The sequence below is a fragment of the Hippoglossus stenolepis genome, chromosome 7 (genome assembly GCF_022539355.2).
Source record: "Hippoglossus stenolepis isolate QCI-W04-F060 chromosome 7, HSTE1.2, whole genome shotgun sequence".
NCBI lineage: Eukaryota > Metazoa > Chordata > Actinopteri > Pleuronectiformes > Pleuronectidae > Hippoglossus > Hippoglossus stenolepis.
This window is the reverse complement of record NC_061489.1, coordinates 13,783,313-13,809,290: the sequence shown is the minus strand read 5'-3', so window position 1 is coordinate 13,809,290 and position 25,978 is coordinate 13,783,313. Positions and strand designations below refer to the sequence as shown.

Genomic DNA, 25,978 nt, shown 5'->3' with positions numbered 1-25,978 from the left:
TGGATAATTAATAACTGACCACGTATTAATTATAGATCTGTTACAACCCATTAATGGGATATTTCACCCAAAGATGAAAATTCACTAATTATTTCACCACTATGTCGATGGAGGGATGAAGTGTTTGAGTCCACAAAATACTTTTGGAGTTTCCGGGGTAAACGGTGTTGCAGCCAAATCCAATACAATTGAAGTAAATGGTGACCACTTCTTCAAACGTAAAAGCAACATAAAGAAAAAAGATCAAATGCCTCCATACTGCTCCTGTGGTGTCATCCAAGTGTTAACTGCTAGCACTCCATTCATTAAAACGTTCCCACTTTCAAATATTCTATCAAGTATGTAGTTTTACATGTTCTGAAGTCGTTATATAACAGATTTTTGTTCAGATGCCCAGTGACTCATGGGAACAGGATCACACCCGAGTTTATTTTCACAACCAGCAGCCCCACGTGTTATTTTCATGAATGGCTTCCAACTATACGAACAGGATTAAGTAACATTTATGGAGCCAACAGTTACATGTGAAATCATCCTTGTTTCATGTGATCATGGGTTTTATTAGCTCATTATTCTGGAGCTCTGGTGAGATGTCCTGTCTCCCCCGGGTCATCTAATCTAAACACACACACACACACACGCCTCCAGTTTCCCTGCTCCCCTCCCTCTCTCCACCGGCCTTTAAAGCCTGCCGCCCCGCAGCAGGACCTCCACACCCAGGCTCCTGCTCGTGTAGTTGACCGCTGATCACCCCGCGATGACTGCGACTCTTCTGTTGCTGCTGCTGCCGCTCATCTGCGCCTCCGCCGGACGAGCTCCGCAGCCGCAGCCGCAGCCTCCGACGCAGCCACCCTCCGAAGTGAAGGAGTATTTCATCGCTGCTGTGGAGATCGGCTGGGATTATATCTACCTGGAAGATGGGGACTCCGACCAGAGGTGAGCACTTCTCTCTTGAACTCAATCCGTCCTTCTACAACTCAGTGTTACAAGTTGACAAAACAGTTCAATTAAGTGTAAATGTATTAAATCCAGTTGCTTTAGTTAAAATACAACGTTTTTCTTAGAAAACGGTTTAAATTTTGTCAACTGAACTTAATGACAATTGTTTAGAATAATAATAATAATAATAATTATATTATTTTTATTATAATAATGACTTTATTATTATTATCATTATTACTTTGGAGTTGTTTTCACTTTGTTTTTTATTTTTCAGAGGGAGATCCGGAGACATTCCTCAGAAATACATCAAGGCAGTTTACAGGGAGTACACAGACGCCAAATACACTGTCCCCAAACCCAGAGCAGCGTGGACAGGTAGGTCTCCTCCACACGTGGGCCACCCTTCTTCTGTCCTCGCTCTGTGTCATTATCACATGTAGATGAGATAGATAATCGTCCGTCAATGGCCAGTAAACAGTTAACCCAGTATTTCTGAACACACGAAGCCTGAGGAGGTGCCACATATATACCTCAGATTTGTCAAATGTTTTGCTGTTATTTATCAAAACTTTTACTTTGGATTGAAAACCAGTCTTGTAACTTAAAAGAAAGAATAATGTGACATTTATTGTGATAATTATCGATATCAACTGATATGAACATGTTTATCTTGATATAAGTTTCCATATCGTCCAGCACTAAACAAATGTTGATAGTTTATATTCTGATTCAGATTATGTTTCTTCTTCTTCTTGCCCTTATTCTCCTCGTTCTTCTTATTGTGAATTCTTAAAGTAAGTTGTGTCTGTTGGTTGCAGGTATTCAAGGCCCTGTGATCATGGCCAAGGCCGGTGACAGGGTGGTGGTTCACTTCAAAAACCTGGCCTCTCAGCCGTACAGCATCAGCCCTCTGGGGATCACCTACTGGAAACAGGCTGAAGGTACTGGGAGAACTGAGAGAACTGGTCACTGTCGTCTCATGAATCTTTAAACTGTGTGAGATCACACACTGTACTTTAGTCAGAAGCATTCTGTTCTTCTCGGTCAAAGAGTGAGCAACAATCTGACTCAACTTTTTGACTCATATTAGTTTTTTTCTTGTATGAACTCCCTACAACAGGACAATGGAAAAACCACAGAAGCCTATTAGCGTAACGTTCCAGTGAACATGTGACTTAAATAGAATTTTAGTTAGAACCTTCGATCTAATTCCTGCAAGAAACTAACATTATGATGACAGTCAAACGGTTTCTTTAATTCTAATTCTTTAGAAGCTGCAGCGGTCAACGGTTATCATTATCTTGTGTGTGCAGCAAGTTAGAGCCAAACTGTTTTTACAGCAGAAAAAAAAATCGGCACAAAACCCACACTCACAGAAATCCAATGAGGTTAACGTTCATAATTTTATGCGTTTCCATTACATGCTTCCTGACCACCAACTAGGTAATGATTTAGTATCCCTGATGGGAGAAGCTTTTAATGGTTAATCCCCCTCACAGCAGGCGCTGGCGTTCGTCCTAATGCTGCTGTAGATGAAGAGTCAGTCAGTTCCTATAAAACAGCTCATGTCTTCCTGTCACCGGTTAGATTCTTATAACAGAGTTTATCATAATCTGAAAAGCTGCTCCCATCACGTCCAGGAATAAAGCTTCATGAATCTAATCTCAATCGGATCACAGGTGAAGAGAGGGTAGTTAGTTGTGTGTGTGTGTGTGTGTGTGTGTGTGTGTGTGCCCGCACGTGTCTGATTTAAGTCATCGTTGCACGTTATGTCAGAGCTTTCCCCTGGCAGCAGCATACACTTTATTCCTGAAACAATAACATAGCTTGAATTGCAATTTTAAACAAATGAAATTAACACGCTTGAAAACAACAAAAAACACTTTTTCTTTTCAATTGCGATTTAGTGATTGATAGAATTTATAATATACTTTTTACTTTATGTTTTCACCTGTGCGTTTGTTGGTTTTTTGGCATGATAACACCAAAACAACTGGATGGATCACCTCGGATCACCGAACTCGGTGGATGTGAGGATGTGATGTGGGTCAGGGGAAAACCCATTCAATTTTGGTGCCGAACTGGATCAGGGCGGATCTCGCAATGTTCTTTAACATTGCGAGATTTTTAACGTCTCTCTAAGAATGATTCATAGATCTTAATGAAAAAAAACAGTATCTAATGAGTGTGTGAAATTTGGTTCAGCTTGATTGATTTAAAGGAGACAATTGGCTGTACTGGTTTGCATACTTTACCTCAAAGAGGATTAAACTAAAATGTCATCCTCCAGGGACAATATTTTTCTCTTCTACCTCTGAATGAATACAGATGAGTCACATTGTGTCTCCTCTCTCCAGGAGCCGGGTATGATGACTCCACAGCGGGTCAGGAGAAGGAGGATGACGCCGTCTCTCCAGGAGGATACTATGAGTACGTGTGGGACATCAGCCCCAAAGACGGACCCACCGGCAGCGACCCCGACTGCCTCACTTACTCCTACTCATCCCAGGTGGACGCAGTGCGAGACGTCAACTCGGGACTCATCGGTGCCCTGCTCATCTGCAAATCAAGTCAGTATTTTGTGGAGCAAAAGAGACTCACAGAGAGAAACACCCAGCCCCTTCTGGAAGGAGCTTTCCAACGACTTGTGATGAAAATAAAGATTTCAGATTGATAACTTCACATTTGAAAGCCTGCATTACTGGGGGAGGTGGCTGAATTTGAAGAACACAGACATTTACTAGTCTGTCATCAGATGTTGTTGAGTTGTTGAAATGCAGGATCCAGTGTTCTTTTAAGAGGTTAAACTACAAGCCTCATCCTGGCCTCTGCTGCTCGTCTTCTTTTTTAAACCTGTCTCTTGTGCGTCCTTCAGCTTTATTAGATTAGATAGATTAGATAGAACTTTATTTATCCACACATCGGGGAAATTCACTTGTGGAAGGTTATGAAGTTGCAACATTAAATAAATCAGTTCCCCTTCAAACAATCACAGACACAATTTCCCACTGAAGTGCCATTTGGCTAAGTTAGTCAAATGGAGTCCTTTGGCAAGAACTTCAAACTGCCTCTGACAACTGTGCCTAACCATGTGTGAATGTTTTTTTGAGAGGTTGATAAGACTGGAAAATCACTATGCAAACACAGTCCATTCACCATTATGTTTTATGCTTGCATCGTGTGTATCTTTCCTCAGGTGCCCTCACAGACAACGGCCTGAGGATAAATCCAGCGTTCGTCCTAATGTTTGCTGTGTTCGATGAGACAAAGAGCTGGTACGGAGAGGTAGGAGAGAGGATCAGCAGAGAGAAATTCAAGAGGAGCTACGGCAGGAAGGAATACCACACCATCAATGGATATGTCAACTCCACGTTACCTGGTAATGCACCAGACTGGAGTTTGTTCCATGAAGTCGTGTTGTAATGTTAAGTGTTGCTAACACCGTGCTGGGTGTATGAGTGGCTGTGTTGAATGTGGTCTGCACTGGAATTTGGCCTCATTTTCTCTCCCCCTGTGTGTGTGTGTCTGTGTAGGTCTGACAATGTGCCAGGGCCGTAATCATGTGTTTTGGCATTTGATTGGAGTGGGCACAGCACCAGAAATCCACTCCATTCAGTTTCAGCATCACTCGCTGCAGGTAATTCAAGTCGTCACCAAAAAGTCAGTCACAGATAACAGCTGCTAAGAAGTCATTGGAGCAGATTTTTTTTTAAAATGCTGTATTTTCAAAATGAAAAAAAGATACAGGCAAAATCTTAACAAGAATTGCATTCAGTAGAGCACACACCGCTGCCAAGGCGCAACAGGACGCTTAAATTCAGTCAAGCTGCATCAAATTTCACACACTCATACATATCAGTTCACTAAATGTGCAAGATCCATGAACTTTCCTCTGGTAAATCAGTGAAAATGTTGAAAAACACCCTCACAATGTTAAAGAAAGTGAGAAAACAATCCTGGATCCATCCCTTGATTTGGATCGGCATTCAAATGGAATGAGTTCTTCCCTGACCCCATAGCGCATCCTTCAAAAACGTTCCTTGGTAATCCATCCTGCTAATTCACATATAAGCAAACAGAAAAACAAATGTGGACGAAAACATAACCTTCTTGGCAGAGGTACATGTTCACTTTTCAAGGTGAGAAGCAACACCTATTAAGCAGTGAGTAAAGTAAGTGATGCTCAAATAGCTTAAAAACAGACTTACCAAAAGTATCAAGCACTGTGTTGAATGTGACCTTGACTTCAGAAATGTTGTTGCAGTGGAATAGTAGGCTTCTATAATATAATATACAATCTAAAGTATGCAGCATAGCAGACAGTGTAATTGTTAATTGGTTTTTCTATACTCAGTTTAATTCTTGTTTGAAAAATAGCCATTTATTGCATTTTTATTTTCAGAAACCACTTTCTAATTTATGTTTTTCATGTTTTTTAACAAACTGTGTTGACTAGTGCCTCTAATTTAAGTGCCTCTGCTTCGATTCTCCAGGTGTTGACTCATCGTAAAGTGATGATGGAGGTGACTCCCATGACCTTCATCACAGCCAAAATGAAAGCCGCTACAATAGGCAGCTTCCTTATCAGCTGTCAGATACATGCTCATCGCCACGGTAACAACAAACATCTGTTACTCTGACAAAAATGTGTTTTATCTCTTCAATCTGAGTCATAACTGCAGTTGTCATGGTGCACTGCTGCCCCCCCCAGATGGTATGAACGCCTTGTTCACGGTGGAGAAATGCCCCGAACCCGTCACTCTGCCGGGGCCTGACCTGCGTAACGTCAAACACAAGGATTACGGGGACAGCAGCGAAGACTACTACGAGGAGGACTATGGAAATATGTTCAACACCATCAGCTTTCAGCCCAAGAGGCCAAAAGCGCGAGGGAGATCCGGCAGAGGACAGGTGTCTGTTACCTGGACGCATTATATCGCCGCTGAGGAGGTCACCTGGGACTATGCTCCTCACCTCAAACCCACAGACAGGTCAGAACAATGGAGGAGGAAGATCAGGGAGTGAGTCGCTGAGCTGATTTGAATTGTTTGTGAGGGAAGTTCTTGTCTCCTTTCTTGGTCTCATCAGTGAGTTGCAGTCTGGATATTTGCCTGCGTCTCCTCATCACCTGGGTTACAAGTATAAGAAGGTGGCGTATGTCGAATACACAGACGCATCTTTCACTAAAAGGAAAAATCCTGACAAGAATCTACTAGGTCCACTTCTGAAAGGAAAAGTCAACGACCAGTTCCATGTGAGTGAGTCAGTTCAGGAAAACATGGGAATTATGTGAATGAAAAATATGAGGCAAAACAAAAGAAAAGCTGATTGTAGAAGAAAACAAACTTGAAAGTTCTTTGCATGACTTTGGATTGATCTGATATTTGGTTTCAATTGTGTCTCCAGATCATCTTCAGAAACCTGGCCAGTCGCTCCTACAATATCTACCCCAATGGCCTCACCAAGATCTTTCCACAGCAGAGAACCACCAACGGTGAGATTAAACACAGACATAAACCAACAGGCAATCCTAACTTATCTCTAATTTGACTGGTTTAAAAGACATCTTGAACATCCTGAGCTCAGTTAATGTTGTGTATTTCTTAATGAAAATTAATATATGGAGAGATATCATTTCAAGAGGGATTTTCAAATGGTTCAAGGGTTTGATTGGACCGCTTAAACAGTGGGGTTGGCTTCTCTGGAGAACCACAGCCATATTGAGCTGTAGGGATTATTGACCCCACACCTCGCCATCACAAATTAACAAACCAATCCCCAACAGTTTGTACATGTAAACAACGTTCTTGCCAACTGACATCCAAACACACACTTTTGTAACCAGTGATGCTGCTCGTCTATTAAAGCACAAGAGCTAACAGTCAAGCCAAACACATTCATTTGACAAGTTCATTTGTGTTCATGGCCTCAAGATAAATCAAAACACATATTTTCACGTTTTGTGCAAAGACAAAACAAAAAAAATATTATTTAATATTATCATATGCTAAGATAAGAGAACAATTATTATTTCGTAGCCACTCTGCATGAATTAAAAAAAAGTTCAAATGGGATGAAATTGGTGAAAGAACACAAAGAAAAAACGTTCATTTCCTCTGGAATTATCTAATTTCTGATGGCAAAAACTTAAAACACCAAATATTATTAAAGATTTGAATGTTAAGCTAAGAAAATGTCTACAATGATTAAAGATCACGTTTTAAAGTTACAACTTAAGAAATGTTGCATTATTATTATGTTATGATCTGTGATGATAGTTATATTAAAGCTTGTAATCCTGCTACTAAAACTTTTGTGCTGTATAATCTTATCATCACATTATGTTTATCACATTGTCTTTAGTGTTCTCTGTTGGACTCATTATTCTGCTGTTTTCTGCTGCAACACCTCAAAACTCCCAACATCACAATTAGATCTAATTTCCTCCTATTGAACAGATGCAGAGAAGGACTTGCGCTCTATGGGTGTCCCCCCCAACGGAACATTTGGCTACATTTGGGGGCTAACAACAGATGACGGGCCTTTGGAGGGGGACCCCCAGTGTCTGTCCCAACTGTATCAGAGCACCGTCTCACCGGAGAGGGACTTAGTATCGGGGCTTGTGGGCACCCTGCTCATCTGCAAGTATAATGCTATCGACACCAGAGGACGCCTGGTGAGAAGAATCTGCAAATAATGTAAAATTATTTGAAAAACATCTTGTCAAAATGTGACTTAATATCTTGTGTCTCTTTTACTGGATCTCTTGTTACACACAGTTGGGCCCGGATAAAGAGTGGAGCTTGATATTTGCTGTGTTTGATGAGAACAGAAGTTGGTACTTTAATGAAAACATGGAGAACTCCAAACAGAACTCGAACATCACCAACCCTGAAGTGTACGACTCCAACGTCATTTACAGTGAGTTCACGTTGTATGTTTGTTTCTTCTTGAGAATTTTCAGTGGAATAAATATCAGTTTTCAACACACAGAGTCAGAACTACTTGTGTTGTCCCTCCTCTTCCAGGTGTGAATGGCATCATGTTCAGTGGGCGTCAGTTTGTCATGTGTCAGACTGATGTCACCTTCTGGCACGTGGCCAGTGTGGGCACCCAGAGCGACTTCCTGTCCGTTTACTTCACGGGAAACCTGTTTCAGTACCAAGGCCTCTACCAGTCTGTCCTCACCCTGTTCCCCATGACTGGCATGACCATTCCCATGGAGACTGAGCTAATAGGTGAGGTTTTGAACATGTAGAAATCCAACCAGTCTGAGTGACCAAATCGGAGCTAATAACAACTGTAATGACACCGAGCAATGTTTTTATGAGTGGATCAGCATTTTGTACATGTCCATGTGCACACTGATGATACACATTCTTGCCAATAGAATCACACAATTCCACTGATGTATGATTGGTGGTAATGCACAAAATGTCATAACATTGTGCATTCTTTGAAACCCCTGGTGGAAGCATGATGAAAGAATCCTATTCCTCAAAAAACCCAAAGTTCCTCTTCTGTGAGCCAAAGACAAATGTGATGAATCATCTTTGCTTATTCACATTTTTAGAGCATTGAAAATGAATGCCTCTTCCCAGCTTTGACAACATAGACTGTATTGGTTGGCAAATATCAAGGTGTATATGCTACTGTTCTTTCTACTAAGAAATGGCCATGATTGTCTCACATGAAAACAACAGGTTTTGATCTTCAGGGGTTGTACAGGTCTCCATAGGCAACTAGACTTGCTTGTGTTTCTTGAAGATGTTTAACCGATCATCCAACAGCCTTCTTCAGTACTTACTGGCTAGTGGGAGGTTTCTTAACCTCTGTGGGTCTGTACTCAAGTCATATTAATCTTTTCCTGTCTCTTCTCTCAGGTGAGTGGGAGATCAGCGCTTTTGATGGCAACCTGAAGAGCCGAGGGATGAGCATCAGTTACAGCGTTCTCCCTTGCAACAGTGGAGGCCTCCCACACGTTGATCGAGATGAAGATGCAGACGATATCTTTGACTATATTGATCAGTTAAATCTGCTGCCAAGAGGCAGTAGACCTGAAAATCACACAGTTTTGGTGAAGGTGTGCAAGAAACCCCTCGATGATAACAGCACTCAGTCAGGAAACTCTACAGGACAAAATGTAACCCACACTGAGGAACAGGCAATATGTCAGCTGAAGAGAGTCACAGTAACATCAGCACGAGGACAAAAAACAGAGGGAGGAGTCCCACTGGACATCTTGAAGGAACTAGAGAGAGATGAGGAGTGGACAGTTACTAATCAGACTGCACCTGGAAAAACAGGAGGTGGCCGACAGAGAAGACAGGCCGAAGGAAACTGGACAAATGGAGACATCGGCTCTGGAGCCTCAGAGGATGGTGGAGGGATTGTGGGAAACATCACGGACACTGGTGCAGAGGTAAACTCTCAGGGAAGGAGTGACATGCCAAGTGAAGAGATTGGGCCAAAGGAGGAGCTTGAAGAGAGTAACGAGATCTCACTGACAAAGAAGGTCGTAGCTGTGGAGCCAAGCACTTCAGAGGAAATGGATAACAACTTTGTTTGGAAAAACCTAATCCAGTCCGAGCCTGGGCAATTAAGAGTGGATCTGCCATTCCTGGAATACAACTACACTGCTGACAACAACGAAACACAGATAGATCTGTCTCTAGAATATGATGACTACGGCGATCAGGTACTATTTTCTACATGTCTCTTGTACATTTATAAAGTCCAAAGTCTCCCACCTCACCTATAGCAATGTCAATATTTTTTGTAGGCGAACAGCACATCCAATATCTTTGCCTCAGATCACGTAGACCCACGCTCTGGAGGGACCAGATATCGTACTTACTACATCGCTGCAGAGGAGATCAATTGGGACTATGGCATCAGAAAACCACATCAGCTCATCAAACCCAGGTACATATCAAGTCAATCAGGAGGTGGGTTACATCAGCATCACTGAGTGACGACTCACTGAGGAAGAGAGGAGAAGGGATTTAAAGTTTGACAGCAGCCACATGATTGGCTCGAAGAGACCGTGGCAGAATCTGATTGGCCATATAGAAATGCCCACAATCAGCTGATCAAAAAGCTGTTAAGTCTTCCTGACTGAACTTACGCTGAGCTTCATTCATATCAAGTTTGCCTTTAAACATATAAACAACAGAGCTAGGGTTAGGGTTAGAGGAGATTTCTGGAGCAGACGTGTTAGCAAAAGTAACATTTCCAGAGCATTCAGGTGAGAGGTGGCCCCTGGGCAGGACATGATGTATAAATTCTGCTGGGGAAAGCAGACTGTTTTTGTTTACAGCATATCAACACTGCCGTCTGCAGTTATTACCAAAAGCTCTCGAAACTTGTTGTCTTTCCAAATTGACAAAGTTGTCGGCATCTTCTACATGTATGGCACCTCTTTTTCATCCTGACATATTTGTATTCTTCCAGTCCTGCACCCGTCGCATGTTAGAAACTTCATCAACACGCCCACTCACTCGCTGTGGATATTTTCTGCTGTATTTTCACATGGGCTAATTCAGACATTCTTCCGGACAGATGTCCAGTGGGCTGGCAGGAAAAGTTCTGCTGAATATTCTGAACGACGGACGCAGACATTTGCGTTCTCACATACATCCTGGACTTCTGTGCATGTCTGAAAGAAGACTTAGTCTGTTAGTTACACACTTATTTGTTAGAGTTAGATTAGAAGGTCACCAAAACTCTCACGTCTGTTCACTAAATACAGTTTGAAGGTGAATCTCTACCAGCTCGAAGCTAACCACAAGATCAGCTTATCTTAACTGGAAGCACGTGGAAAAAGCTTTTTTTTTTTAGCTAAAATGATAGGACACATAAGCAGTGTAGCGTAGATGGACGAAAGTTGAATTATTTGAAACTAAATCATTTTTTAAGTAACTGCATATTGAGCTAAAATACGTCAAAGAGCATGAATTGATTCAGAGGTAATATATCGGTGTTAAAGCATCAGTATTGACTCTCCCTTTAGAGAGATGCGTCGAGGGATGAGGAAGTTCCTGCCCGAGTATAAGAAGGTGGTGTTTCGGGCCTACAAGGGTAAAGACTTCCTCCATCCCGTTAGCAGAGGAGAGCTTCAACAACACCTGGGAATCATGGGACCTTTCATCAGAGCTGAGATCAATGATCTTGTCACTGTGAGTGATGCTTTAGCCCAAGTAAAATGAAATGATGAACAAATAAATACAAGTTTTCTGTCGCTATGTCCTCTTTTACAATCTGTCATCAAACGTTAGAAATACTTAAACAATGTTGACGTTTCATGAAACAATTGAATTGTGAAATAAAGCTAGTGTTGATGATTTAGCTGTTTGTGCCTCTGCATTTTGGAAAACAAAACCTCTCTTTACATGAGTGTTTGACATAATTTCCCTCTTTATCTTATTCAAGGTGATCTTTAAAAACAAGGCATCCAGGCCTTACTCATTTCACCTCCAGGGAGTGTATGACCTTAGCCAGGGGGCCAGCATAGCACAAACCCCTTCCTCCTCTAATCCACCTGGGGTCCCAGGAGAGCCTGTGGCCCCTGGTGAGGTGCGGGCCTACAACTGGAGAGTAACCAAGAAACAAGGGCCCACCGACACTGAGTTTGACTGCAAGACAGGAGCTTACTACTCCACCGTGGACAAGGTCTGTATGAGTCTACACCTGCAGCCTTCAAATCTGTAATGGACATGCAGCACGGAGCTGGGAATGCCATATTTTTCTGTTTCGTCTATCACTGTTACTTTTTTTTTTTGCTAAAGAAACTTGTAACTGCTGTATTCAAATGGTTATATTGAACATATTTCCTTCCATGTCCAGGAGAAGGACCTTCACTCAGGTCTGATGGGTCCGCTGGTGATCTGTAAGCCTGGCACCCTCCTCAACGGTCAGCAAACACAGCCAGACATCCAAGAGTTCGCCCTGCTCTTCCACACCTTCGACGAAACTAAAAGCTGGTACCTGGAGGAGAATCTGCAGCGGCACTGTGCCCCCCCCTGTCAGGTCAACACAGACGACCCCTGGTACCACATCAACAACAAGTTTGCAGGTAATGAGACAATAAGGTTGATTGTTGGTGTTGGGTCTTAATTAGCCCACCAACTTGTTTTGGCTTGTTTTTCTATAATGCCAATGATTTCTTTTCTCTGTAGCTATAAATGGTTACGTGGCTGAGACACTTCCTGGTCTGTTGGTCGCCCAGCACCAGAGAGCGAGGTGGCACCTGCTGAATGTAGGAAGTGACGGGGAGTACCACGCCGTGCACTTCCATGGTTTACCTTTCACCCTTCACACTGAACAGGAACATCGCATGGGTGTCTACAACCTCTTCCCTGGTAAATACACATTCACTTTGATATGTATAGGTTATTACATTTATACATGAACCCTCCATCCTACACTCTGTCAGACTTTGTATGTCTCTGTCATATAGTGTGTTGTCTTTGTCTGCATTTTGAGTTTCATTGTCAGCATCAACCTCAGCAGGTTCTCTCTTTTCATATCAGATTATCAATGCCCTACAATCTATATTGTCGTTATTATAAAGTAGTTTAATTCCACAGAATCTATTGTATGTTTGAAAATTTAACATATAATTCTATATTCAAATATTCTGAACCCCTGTGGAGAATTTTATGAGCAACGAAAATCAAACTACATAAGTGAAGATTTTAGCTTATTCTAGTTTGTTTCTTCATGGTTATGTTATATAAAAAAGCCCTGTATTTCTAGCCTTTTTTTGATCAATTCATTATACACTGTCTCAAGTATTTTATTCATTTTATCTGTTCTCCGTCACCTACTTCTTCCTCACCGTCCAGGAGTGTTTGGCACAGTGGAGATGAGGCCCCCTACAGTCGGCACGTGGCTGGTGGAGTGCACCATAGGAGACTATCAGCTGGCTGGCATGAGGGCGAAACTACTGGTGTATAATCCACGTAGGTACACGTGTCACATATGTATATATTGTTCATAAGGTAATTGGAGTTATAATGTATTAAATTAGGCTATTATGATGGATTTATTGTGATTGGAATTGTTTGTAGCTGTATTAGTGGATCCAGAAATGACAGTGGTTGTTCTCCTTGTTACTATTGTAATTAGTACAACAGCTTCATGTAGCTTCGGACAGAGCTATAGATATTTGGAACTAATTACAATATAAACTAGACTACTTGCTGAATGTACAGGGCTCTTTAATGATGATTTTCCACAAGTTCAGGCCAAATATCTTGGGTAAACTTACATTGAAGCACGTTTCATCATTTCCAGAAAAAGCCCCAAAACAGACAATGTGTTTTTCTGCACTGTAAAGATTTAACAAGTCCACTGAAACTGGGAAATTTGGGTAAGTAATAATGATGACAACTTGGAAATTTGACAACTGGAGTTTTCTTTTACTGACATGCAGGCTGTGTTATACCTCTGGGGATGAAATCAGGAAGAATTGAGGATTCCCAGATTACAGCATCAGATCACATAGGTAAGTCTGTTAGTATGTTTTGTTTCTAATTTTCATTTAACAAATACAAACACACCAAGAAGTCCTTCAATTCTTGTAGATACTCACAGAGAGAGGACATGCTTACCAGTGCACTGAAAATGAAAACACCCCCAGCAGCTTTATGAAATATTAAACCCTGGATATTGGTCCCATTAAATGTGATTATAAGCATGTTTACATAAATGTGTCCAGATTACTGGGAGCCCAGGCTGGCCAGGCTGGATCAGTCAGGTTACATCAATGCCTGGATGGGCAAAAACAAGATGTCATGGATACAGGTTAGACACACAGTCTGTCTCAGTGTAACCTTGTTTATCAGCCACAGTCTGTGGTGCCTTCATGACCAATGCTAGCCCTGAATTCAATAATGTGATGTGTAATGTAATGTGTGTGCTGTCAGGTGGACCTCCGGAGGCCCATGCTGCTGCATGGCGTGCAGACACAGGGCGTCAGGTCAAGGCTGAGGGACCACTACATCACAATCTTCTCCGTCTCCTACAGTTTGGACCAGGAAACTTGGACCACTTACAAAGGAAATAGCACCAGGCAGAAGAACGTACGTCCTCTGCTGTGGTATCACAGCAGGATTAGGCTTCATCTCTATCAGTAATACAATGTTGATGCTTCAGGAAATTAGTTTCTCAGCAGCACTGCAGAGTCTAGAAGACAACAGTCAGAGAACATTTAGTTCCCAGGACATCAGACAAACAGACCACATTGAAGCAATCTTTAGAAGCAACTCTAACAATCTATTTCCATTGTCAGGAAGATAAACCTCCCAGTCTGTACATTTCATCTGTTTGTTTCTTTGTTTGTGTATGAATCAGCACTAGTAAGCAACTTACTGGTAAATTTAACATTTAACCTCCTTTGTACTTAAACCAAAGACAGAGGTCTGGTTAAGCAGTTATGAGTTGGTTTTGAAAGTTGTTGCTGGTCACGTATATGTTTGACTATGGTTGGTTGAGCAGTATTAAATGTTAAAGTGTTTGTGTGGCTGTGTTTTAGAACTTTCACGGCAACCTGGACAGCTACAGGGTGAAAAACAATTACTTCTCTCCACCGTTTGTGGCTCGCTACGTCCGGATTCTGCCATTAAATTTTGTGCAAAAGCCTGCTCTCCGACTGGAGCTGCTGGGCTGCGATCTCAACAGTGAGTTTCACCAAACAGTAACATCAATTTTTAGAAGTGATCATTTTACAGTGAAAAAATCAGTGTGTATCTGTGTGTGTGTTTGTGTTTGTCATCAGGCTGCTCGCTGCCTCTCGGGCTCCAGAGGAAACTGATTCCCGACAGCAGCTTCAGTGCCTCCTCATTTCACAAGTCTATGCTGCGTATCTGGAGCCCCAGTCTTGCCCGGCTCCATCTGGAGGGCAGAGCCAACGCCTGGAGGCCAGTGGTGAGCAAACACACACATACATTCACAAATACATGTCTACTGTACATGCATGTAGTGTATTATTCCCCAAAGTGGCTGGCTCTGAACAGACTGAATGAGCGTAACATGACTTGTTCTGCAGTTAAAGCAGTGAGAGAAGTTATTCTATCAGTCAAGGATCATGATGTCGTCATTGTCAGGTGGATCCTTTCTCCAGATAGTGGCTGCTTGATAAAAACTGAACTTGTAATCTGTCCATTAAACCTGAGCTACAAGCCATTGAAAAGTTTGAAATCTGTTTCACATCTCACAGTCGGAGGTGTGCTCTTTAAAATCAAAGTCAAACAATCCATTCAAAAATAGCTTTCTGTCTTCTTTTCTTTTGTTTGCCTCAGTGTCAAAAGACAAACTGTTTCTGTTAGTCTTCACTCTATGTAATAAAATGGTATTGTGTGTTGCAGTTCCTCCTCTCCTCCCGTCTGGAGCTTATCGATTTCACACTTTGCAGCACTGAGCTTTAGAGGTGTGATTTTTCCCTCTGTCAGACTGTTGAGCTGTTATTAAAAGTCACACGTCAGACAGTACGGAGCACTTATGATTATTGGACAGGCGTCAAACACTGTGGGTCAACTATTATCTGAATAGTGTCCCTAACACAGGGTTTGTATTTTGTACTTATTCTAAAAGGTTTTGGAGCATTTATTATCCTTTTACAGCAGCCACAGTCAGGATTCAAGTATATAATTGTTCTCAACATCTATATTACAGTCTGTTTTCCCCTGAGTTCTATTGGTTTCTTGGACTCTGGTTCATCTGTTTTCTTTAATATGAATATTTTCTCTACTGAGATCTAACGATGCTTCCTCTGTTCACTTCGTCTCAGCACGACAACCCCCATGAGTGGCTGCAGGTCGACTTGGGGAAAGTCAGACGCATCACAGGGGTCATAACCCAAGGAGCACGATCACTGTTGACCCAAATGATTGTGACGGAGTTCTCGGTCACCGTCAGCCAGGACGGACAATCCTGGAGCAGCGTGTTAGAGGACAGCTCCCAAAAAGAACAGGTAGACCAAGCTAACATGATCCTGGTTCCTGCCGGCCATAAAAACAGTCCATAAAAGTGCAATGACTAACATTCTCTTTACTCATTTCACTTATTCCTTCAATGTATCATTAACACAGGCCTGACTCCCAGTTTCCATTACTCTGGATTAGTCACTCTATTCAGGAGCTGGGAGTCCACGATACAGAAAAACCTTGAAATGAATAAAACTTTAGAACAAATATTTCCTTCTTAGTATCACGCCTTCCAAAAATCCCCATGTGTTGAACTCACAGTTGAATACACAAGTCTACAGATTTATTTTTGTCGCTCATCGGTAACTTGTGGACTTCAGTGTTGGTTTATTACAATTCTTCATCTGCCGTTTCTCTCTCCTCCTCTGTCCACCCTCAGATCTTCACAGGAAACAATGATCCAGACGAGGAGGCTGTCACAGTGTTCGATGCCCCCTTGTTCGGCCGCTACCTCCGTGTCCACCCGCGCGGCTGGATCAACTGCATCGCCCTGCGTCTGGAGGTCCTGGGCTGTGACACGCAGCAGGTGCTCTGAAGCCACGGATCTCACCAACCGGCCTGAAGCGGCATTTTAGCAGCAGTGTGTTTTTTGTATTTTTGTGTTGTTTCAGTGTTTGGCAAGTGATGATTTTATTGTTATGAGCACTTCTTAAGTTATATATAAAATATTGTATTGGAAAAGCTATTTCTCCCGTAGCCACAACTCTGTTTACATTTTCCCCTTATTGCCGGTGTGGCGTTTTATCATTGTAGGTGAGATTAAAATGTATATGTTGATAGTTTAGATATTTGTTTTAAGATAAAAACTTTTAGGCTGTGTGAACTCCAGATCAAACTTTTTGAATGTAAGCTTGTGTAAATATTAGAGAAGAATGTAAACAGTTTGACTGGTTGTATATCTTTTTGTTTTTTTTGCTTTATAAGAGTTTATATAAACAATGAATCTACCTACTATTTCCACAAACGCCTGTCAGTCTCACTGTCTGTCTGTCTGTCTGTGGGACACATATCTGGTGAACTGTTCATCTTATCAGCTTCACACTTGGTGTGTGTATTTTGAGTGGTCCAGGGAAGTGTAGTGTCGAAATTGGTGCGATTTGGACATTCGATACGTTCAATACTATAAAAAAGGAATTTCAAGTGACCAGTGCTCTGTAGCATTCATCGGTGACGGGGCTGTGTGTCTCAGTCTGTGGTCCAGGTTGAAGATGTCTTCTTCTAGGTCCCCTGGATGAACTACAGCAGTGGTCTGCAACTTGCAGCCTACGGCCAATAATATCTGTCTTAGCTGGATCATTTAGATGATCTGATCATTTTCATTTCACCATATCAGACTGACACAGACATTCACACTGATGCTAAACTACGTCATGGCAACAACATTCATAGAATTTTGTTGCAGCAATGGTTAATATTTACAGATGGTTTACAGAGCTTTTATTTTGAAGAGTGGTGGACTTGGGTCTGTAAATTGTGTCAGTTGCTTAACAGACCTCTGAAAATATGAACATGAAAATATAACAGCAGATAAGTCAATCATATCAAACTTATATATAAGCGACACACGTGAACAGTAATTTAAAAAATTCTGTTTCATTATATGAAAAACTTTGACTATAAAATCTTCATTGTAGATAAACCAGGTAGGATGAACACAAACTTCACTTTGCACCCTAGACTGTTTATAAAGTATATAGTATATTGTATAACTGTTTGAGGAGGACTCACTAATGACAATGAATTCTAAAGTAACTCCGCAGCTTTAACACAGGCTGAGCAAACAGCCCGTTCCAAACAGGCAGGTTTACAATGAGCACTGTACTAACAATATAGATTCAAAAAGCATAACTGTAACTATTATATGTGCTTTCAAAACTTCAGGTATTTGAACATGCACAGCTTCAAACAATATTACATAGATAAATCAAGGGTCTTATGTTTTCTTCCTTCTTTCCACTTTATCTCTGTTTTTTGTTCGCTCCATCTGTCTTTAGTCCGAATTTTTCCTGCACTGTTATTTCGGCTTATCCTCCTCGACCAGGTCCTCCCGCTAGAAACAATGACCAGCTTGGCTCCAACATTGTTCTGCTACAAGTTCAAATATTTGCTGAAGAAAACCGAGAAGAAGATGAAATTGTGAGGTGACTGCAAGGGAAACATTGAGATCTACAAGGCGCCGGCGGGCGTGTGTGTCTAAGCTGTGTATTTTGGGCCCCGGCTGTGCGAGGCTTGAAAACATGAGCTGCGTTTTTGTAGGCCCGCCCGACCTTTATCACTTCATTATCAGCTGAGGAAGTTTCCGGTGCTGGGGGTGTGTTTCGTTTGGAGGACACAGTCACCCTGGGCAGGACATGTGTTGGCACATTGACACAGCAGTGGCACGTTATGCCTGGCTGTCACACTTTATCTCTCTGAAAACAATAACACACAGTCTGTTATCTCAGCAACATGACACAGCACCTGTGTTCAGCTCCAACTGAAGAATTGTGGCTTTGCAGCGTGTGAAAGAGACGACGAGAACAGTTACAGGCCGAGCATTGACTGTGGACACTGAACTCTGCGGGTCACACTGAGGCTTTTACAGGATTTAATCATCAATTCAGAATTCTTTATGTACTTCCTATTTTTGTTGTCTTAACTGTATGTGGCATGTAACTCCTCCCTGCGAGCAAACAGCGGTTAGGTGGCTGAGACCTACTTGCTCCTAGATATATTTACATGTATCTTTTAGAATCAGGAGAGACATTTAAAAAATGTTATTGCCATGCACAAAAAGAAAGTGATGCAATATATTGAAAGTCTTTTGGCGTTTAGACCCTTAGGTCAGGAATCCCCCCAGGGTCTAGACGCTGGTGGTGGTTGGGGATTCTGATATGATGATGAATGATCTGCTGGACTCGTCCCGGGCTTTGGATGAAGACTGGGGGAGGAAGTGGATCACTGATGACAGAGGAGAAAGGATTTAAAGTTGGACAGCAACCGCATGATTGGCTGAAAGAGATTGTGGCAGAATTGAATATACAGTTGTGTTGAGCTTCTACCCTGACACAGTCTGTTTGGCTGTTGTATGACTGTGACCCACTACTTCAGAGGTCACTAACAGGCGGACCGCGGTCCGGGTCCGGACCCAGAAGCCGTCCCGTACGGACCCGGACCTACAGCCAAAACAGAAGGTTATGATTTAAAACCTGACGGGGCGCTTCTATTTGTAATCAGTGCAGCTTTTGTAGTCTTTACGGTAGTGGTTTAGCGGATGAGGAAACGCACAGACCAATTGCATGCGAGTTAAGCCATCCCACATGATACCACTCAGCCAATCAAGTCTGCGCATTCCAGGCGGTAAACATTGCGACTCTACAGTGCAGACAGATGAGAGAGTTAGAGGCAAGTTACACATGAGAAGACGGTAGAAAGAAAAAGACAGATAGCGATACAGGTAGAGATACAGAGGAGTGAGACGGAGAAAGTTGAGAAACAGGAGTGAGACGGAGAAAGTTGAGAAACAGGAGTGAGACGGAGAAAGGGAGAGAAACAGACGAGTGGGGGAGTGGGATATAAGAGGGGAAGAAAGTGATTCTAAAACTGTTCAATTGTTAAGATGTGTTGAGATTTATTATCTGTAAAATTGGTTGAGACTTTTGAGTCAAGATGTGAAACAGAAAAAGGGAAATTCAAGCTTTTGCTCCTTTATTTTATTTTTCTGAAGTTAAGCCCTTTATTTGAACATGCACAATTTTCACATTTTATTTATTTTCTCTTATTTTGAAATGCAGCCCTACTTTTATTTAGTTAATGAGAGAACATTATACATATCTGCAATCATACATATATGTTCAGTTCTATGTTACGTGACAATAAATATTGTCAAAAGGTTTTTGAATCGTACTGAATTCATTTGATTTGACAGTCAGGTATTTAGTACATGCAGATGTTGATAGAACTACTAGGCTACTTAAATATATCACATTAAATAGTTAGACATTATGATCTTCCGGACCTTTGCTTCAAGAAACTTTCTCTAACTGGACCTCTTTACATTTTAGTTGAATACCCCTGCACTACTTGAACAGACCGTGTTCACTTGATGAGCGGACTGCAGGTTGTGAGGTGATGCAGTGTTCTGTAGTTCCAGCATACCTGCTGCTGTTTTACCCTCCTGATTTATTTGTGTTTTGGAAATTTTTATTGGTTTAACTTATTTCATGTTGAGGATTTTTTGTATGTGAAACACAACCCAACTTAATCTTTAGATCAACCCTCTCCTTACTCTGGCATGTGTTGAACTTAAAGACACGTTGATATGCAATAATGTGACCTCTAACTATAGGCCTGTCCTTATTAGTACTCTTATCCAGGACTGGCTGTTTAAATATGTCTTCTGTCTTATTTATTTACCACTTACTTACCCACATTTGTGTACTTTTCTTCGGATGCAATTCCTGAAGTGGCAAAAGTAAGTAAAACAACTAATAAATAGACAGAAATGTAATCAATTAAAAGTAAAAGCATACCATTAACTTTTCTGCTTCATTGACGATGTAAGTACTTGCTTTTAAATATATCTTATGTTATGTTATGAGAAAATTAACTTTCTGAATTTAACCTATTCTCTAATGCAAGACTTTATTACATTCTGAATCCATTTATCTGTTTTCACTATTAATGATGCTGCTGCAAGAGGCGGGGTCTAACATTACCTGCCAGCTCTGATTGGATCAGTACTACATTTCCTCTTTCGTTATTGGTTACTTTTTGAAATATGAAAACATTGTGAAAATGTAATGCAATGCATTGTAAAAGATGTAGTGGAGTAGAAAGATATTTGTTGATACACAGTATGTAGTGGAGTAAAAGTGAAAAGTACCTGGAAATAATTCTACATATGTACAGATACATGAAAAATATACTCAAGTACAGATACCTGAAGTAAATGTACTTTGTTACATCCCACCACCAACAGCGTTTGCTTTCATTTTTCTCTTTAAAAAAAACAACATAAAGAAACTAAACTTGTTTTTCTGATAAATTAAACTCAAAACAATTTAGTTTTCATTGTTGATTAATTAATCGGTTGATGTCTTTAACTGCCTGTTTTGTTCAAAGGTGACAATTTGCTTGATCAAGTTGTTTCAGGTGAAACCATGTGTGGGTAGCATCATCATCATCATCATCATCATCTGACATCAGACATCAGACGCTAGAGAGAGGCAGCTCCAGCCGTCATATATGATACAGTAAGTCAAGTTTATTTGTAAAGCACCTTTCACAGAAAGTAATTTGGTATGACCCAAGAATGGTTTATAAGAATAGAAACAGCCTTTGATGGGAAACAGGTTCTCCTTCTTCCCCTTTTCTTCTTCTTCTTTTTTCTTCTTCTTTCAGTTTGCAAAAGTTCAGAAGCCCAGGCTTGCTGCTGCGAGTGAAGCTGAAGTTACAGTATTACAACATTTCTGTGTAAATTTCTTCAAAGTGTATACACTTGACAGCTGTTTTTTTTAATACTGGAAACAGTTTCCAAAGAAACATGCCTGTTGTTCATTGAGGTAAACTGATTTGTTTTTATTTATAATCCACCCTGTGATTAATTAAAATAAACTTAATCAGATCTGACTTGACACATTTGTCAACAGTAAAAATTGCAACACCGAGACGGATCTGTCATAATCTTCCGTGAATGTGGAACCTGGTGAGACATTGCCTCCCTTTTCTTTGTCACAACCTGCTGATACGATATAATAGTGTACAGGACTTTATTCTAGGGACGGTTCTCATGAGGAGGCAGGAAAAGACAGAAAAGCTTGTGACGCAACAGAAACAAAATGACCACAGTTTTATCACCGTCTTCACGTCACTTCCTGCTGTGGTCCGTAGGCCCCTGAAGACCCACAGGCCCCTGGATGTGAGATAAAACGAACAAACCGATGAAGACCTTATCTACTCTTTTGTTCTTCTTGTTTTCTCTTCATGTGCCATTGACAACATCATTTCAAGTGACAACATCAGTGCTTACACATGTTTTGTTCCTCATTCATCACTTATATTACACAATGGAACTACAGTATGTACACAGGAAAATCATTTTCACTGTGATATTAATAAAACTACGGGTACTTTGAATTTTCTACTGGGAAATTATTCATAATATGATTCCTGCATTGCGACACAATGTACTGTTTATTAAGAATTATTCATGGTTAGTTTAACCTCCATCCTGAGTCACAGATGAACACAGTAATGTGACCAACCCGGAAAATGCATTTAATTTTCTCAAACTAAAACCTTATAGAATTATTTTTGGACAATGTGTTTTACGCGTCTGTGGTTAATTCATAATTTTAGTTTCTATTGTGACAATACAAGTCAAACTGAAAGCAAGTTTCACAACCACAGAAAAAAATAACGCTAGCCACATCAAAGACTTAATATCATGAATTACAAACTGTATTTCTTGTCAAAATATGAACCAAGTTGGGAAAAATATGCTGTTCATGTATATAATCTTTTTGTGTCTTATGTCTTTTGATTGGCTCATATAGCAATACACTACCGTAATTCCTTATCTTTCATTCATATAGATGCTTTTTATCGGAAGTTCTTGATAAATAATATGCTTTTGAAAATAACTAATGATTTTTTGATGATATTTTATTTTATTGCTGAAAGATTCCTATATAGATTTTCTATAGAACAAGACATACAGTAAAGTCACTCAACTAAATATAAACTAAAAGCTAACGTCTCTCCATGAGATGTTTACGGTCTCGAACAGCACCCTGTAAAAGTTCAGATTCTTTATGATGAGTTCATTCAAAATGGTTCACTCAAAGATGGGAGGGGATGACCCCTACTGGTCAACCCGCAGTGTTACATTAGTTATTGCAGAACAGTGGTATGGCGACACCTACTGGCTGTCATGTACACTCACGAACATACAGTAAAATTAATGAAGCCTGCATTTGTACAATCTGTACCCAAACAACTGAAAGCAACTATAAATATACAGGAAGCTGTGTGATGCTTCACTGGGCTGTAGAAATCATTTCACTGCTTTTTGCTTTCTGATATGGAACTTGTTCGTATTTTAGTCTATGCAAAAACAATTCAGGCTTAAATAAAATAATCCTCAAGGCTGATAATTCTGAATTATGTTGGAATAAAAATACTCTTAATCTAATACACAGGTATTTGTTTCCTGAGAGTTTCTGAATCCTGAGCCTTCGCTGAAAATAGAAGGAATCAGTAGAGGTCTAATGGTTGAATAAAGGAGTTCAGGCTCAACATTATGTCTTTAATGTATTATCTCTAGTTAAAGATCGTTCCTCATTGTATTAATGCTTATTTATCGCCAGTGATTTATTCTTTGCCTTGTCACATGCGATAGTTCCCTGTGTGCACATAAAGAGCTCCGCTGCCTGGGAGGGATTCAGGGACTGGTGTGATATAAGACTGAGCATCAGTGGCTGTGATTTACTGATGGTAAACAGGGCGAGAGGGAGTCAAGAGAGGACTTGATGCCTGAATAAACTCAGCCATGTTGCTGTGGTGATAATGAGGAGATCACACATTCAAGGACACATTCAGTGTGTCCCAGCACAGCTGCAGCGGAGTATTACATTTCTGTTCTGAATGAGACAAGTCTTTTATGCATTTAAAGTAGCCTGGACTTAATCTCAAAGTGCCTGCATGTCTAAAAACACCTGATCGCCTGCAGCAGCTCATGTGGAAGTGGAGCAGTTGAGGACTGAAAACACATAACCAACAAAAGACCACATGGATTGTTTTCATGTTACATCTTTATTGTTGGTTTAATAGAAAAAATGTGCCATTTTATGATACAGATCCAAAATTACTTTGACAAAAACACAGATTACATACATTTTTTCTAGCAGCATGACTTGATTTCAGATGGTGTGACGCCACTGGCCTTGTTAGAAGTTTTTTTATTTTTTTTTGTAAAATGACGTGAAACAGAAATATATATTCTTACAAAAAAGGTATAGTAGCTTGTGGTGCAAGGACAGAAGCTTATAGCTTTAGGAAGGGAGGAGAGGCAATAGAGGTTTAACTGCAGCGGCCTTACTGGAGGTTAGAGGAGGAAAGTTTAGCAGAGCCCTGGACTGAAATATGACTTAAACATATAAGGCTGTGGGAAGGCCTGGGCCGAGCGTTGCACCGGGACCGAGCACAAATGTAAATGACAATATATCACCTGCAAAAGTCAGGGGATTTACGGCTGAGAAAACACGACGCCTACAGTCAAGATGATGACAGATATGCATGAAAAATACAAGGTTTCTAGAACAGCATATAAAAAGGTCTATACATTATTTAGGTGCGACCAGGAGCGATAAAAATGTGACTTAAGTAAAGTGATGAATGGTGCTGGGAGCAGAACCAGAAACATATTGAGGGTTGAAGTGGTCCATGGCCGTCTCTGAGGTGTTGACTTGTTTTTTTGCAAATCAAGTCTCAGCCTCATAATGTACAGACCCTCAGCAGTCACATGCTGCTTGCGTGGTTTGGAGGAAAAGCAAAGCAGTTAGAGAGTGAGCAGAGACTGAGATCAGAGGAGCGGTGAAAATGGCACATCAGAGAGCAGAATAATCGTGGTGTTTTTCTTTTTTTTCTCTCCTGCCAGTGGAAAAGCCTAATGGCGTTAGAACGGAGAAGTCAGGTTCTGAAAGAAAGATTATCAGCAAGAAACTGAAGTTAATGCTAAATGAAATGACGCTGTAGTGGAACAAGTTAATTTTTGTTCATTCGATCGCTTGTTTTAGAAGAATGAAACAACCGAGAAACTAAATCATACTTTGAGACAGGGTTTAAAGGTCCAGTGTGTAAGATTTAGGTGAAAGGGATCTATTAGCAGAAATGTTATATAAAGTAATCTTAGTGATGTTTTCACCAGTGTGATTCATCTAAACTGTACAAATTGTTGATTTATTTACCCTAGAATGAGCCCTTTGTATTTAAATACTTTATATTTACATCGGGAGTGGGTCTACGGAGGCCGCCATGTTTTTTACAGTAGCCCAGACTGGACAAACTAAACACCTTTTGAGGTTTTATGACAACTGAAGGCTACCACAGGTTCTCTTTCAAGGGGAGGGTAAAAGTGTAAAGCAGTATTCAGCTGCAACATGCAACCTGACCAGTAGATGTCACTTAACCCTACACACTGAACCTTTAATAGAAGCCTGTTTTTATTCATGTGTGGCCTGTTGTGTTGAATGTGCCACTATTTATCTCTGACCTGTGTATTGTGTGTCACCAGCAGGCACCGGAGGAGAAATGAGTTTTGATTGTCAGGCAAAACAACGAAAAGTCCTAAAACTTCCTAATAATAAAAAAGTGTAAAGTAACTAAGTACTAAGTGAGTGTTAGTATTATACATGTAGGTTGGGTAACATAGAAGGGGCTCTACGACGGATTTAGCTGTTCCTGAAACAAAAACTCGGGAGTCAAAGTCAAACATCCATGGTTTTGACTTCGTGTTCAGACTTCAGGAAGTGAAGTAGTTGCAGGACCACAAGCCCAAAACTCTGGCAAACACCAATCACATGTATTGAATCATTCTTCATGCAACCAGCTCCTTCACTTTTAGATACAAGTTTAAATCTGAACTCACTAGCAGTTCATCTTTTTTTTCCAGTAGTCATTGAATTATATCATTAAAACACAACCCCAAAAAATCAGTCATTAAACATATTAAAACTGTTTATGGTTAATAAAAAAAAAGAACATTCCAAAGTGTATAAAGTACATATGTTGGTATACATATATCAGTTTACTCTATTTGAATCTACAGTAGAGTTATAAAAGGAGCCTCAGCTGGTTCTGACCAGAATCTGGGGCTAACTCTACTGAAGCTAAGTAACAAAGCTTTTTCAGATAGATTCAGAACAGAAAATAACAATAAACTAAACAGAAAAATAAGAAGTAAAAAGTCACATTAAGATCTGAAAAATGTTTTATAGGCTTTGCTGTTTTGACTCTAAACTGTAGCAACAAGTTTTGGTTTATCTATAAGGCAGAATTATATAGTTTTT

At 40.6% G+C, this 25,978-nt stretch overlaps 1 protein-coding gene across 1 annotated transcript; it reads left to right on the top strand.

The window, feature by feature from the left end:
- Positions 1 to 692: 692 nt before the first annotated feature.
- f8 (coagulation factor VIII, procoagulant component) lies at positions 693 to 16,893 on the top strand. Its single transcript, XM_035162275.2, has 27 exons — positions 693 to 936; positions 1,217 to 1,317; positions 1,761 to 1,883; positions 3,300 to 3,512; positions 4,139 to 4,321; positions 4,476 to 4,579; positions 5,436 to 5,556; positions 5,654 to 5,933; positions 6,031 to 6,196; positions 6,349 to 6,436; positions 7,401 to 7,618; positions 7,722 to 7,863; positions 7,971 to 8,180; positions 8,826 to 9,640; positions 9,725 to 9,867; positions 10,955 to 11,120; positions 11,374 to 11,613; positions 11,788 to 12,016; positions 12,120 to 12,302; positions 12,789 to 12,905; positions 13,379 to 13,450; positions 13,664 to 13,749; positions 13,872 to 14,027; positions 14,480 to 14,624; positions 14,723 to 14,871; positions 15,734 to 15,916; positions 16,309 to 16,893. The coding sequence occupies exons 1-27, from the start codon at positions 758 to 760 to the stop codon at positions 16,462 to 16,464; spliced, it is 4,968 nt and encodes a 1,655-aa protein (XP_035018166.1). The 5' UTR covers positions 693 to 757; the 3' UTR covers positions 16,465 to 16,893.
- Positions 16,894 to 25,978: the final 9,085 nt, after the last annotated feature.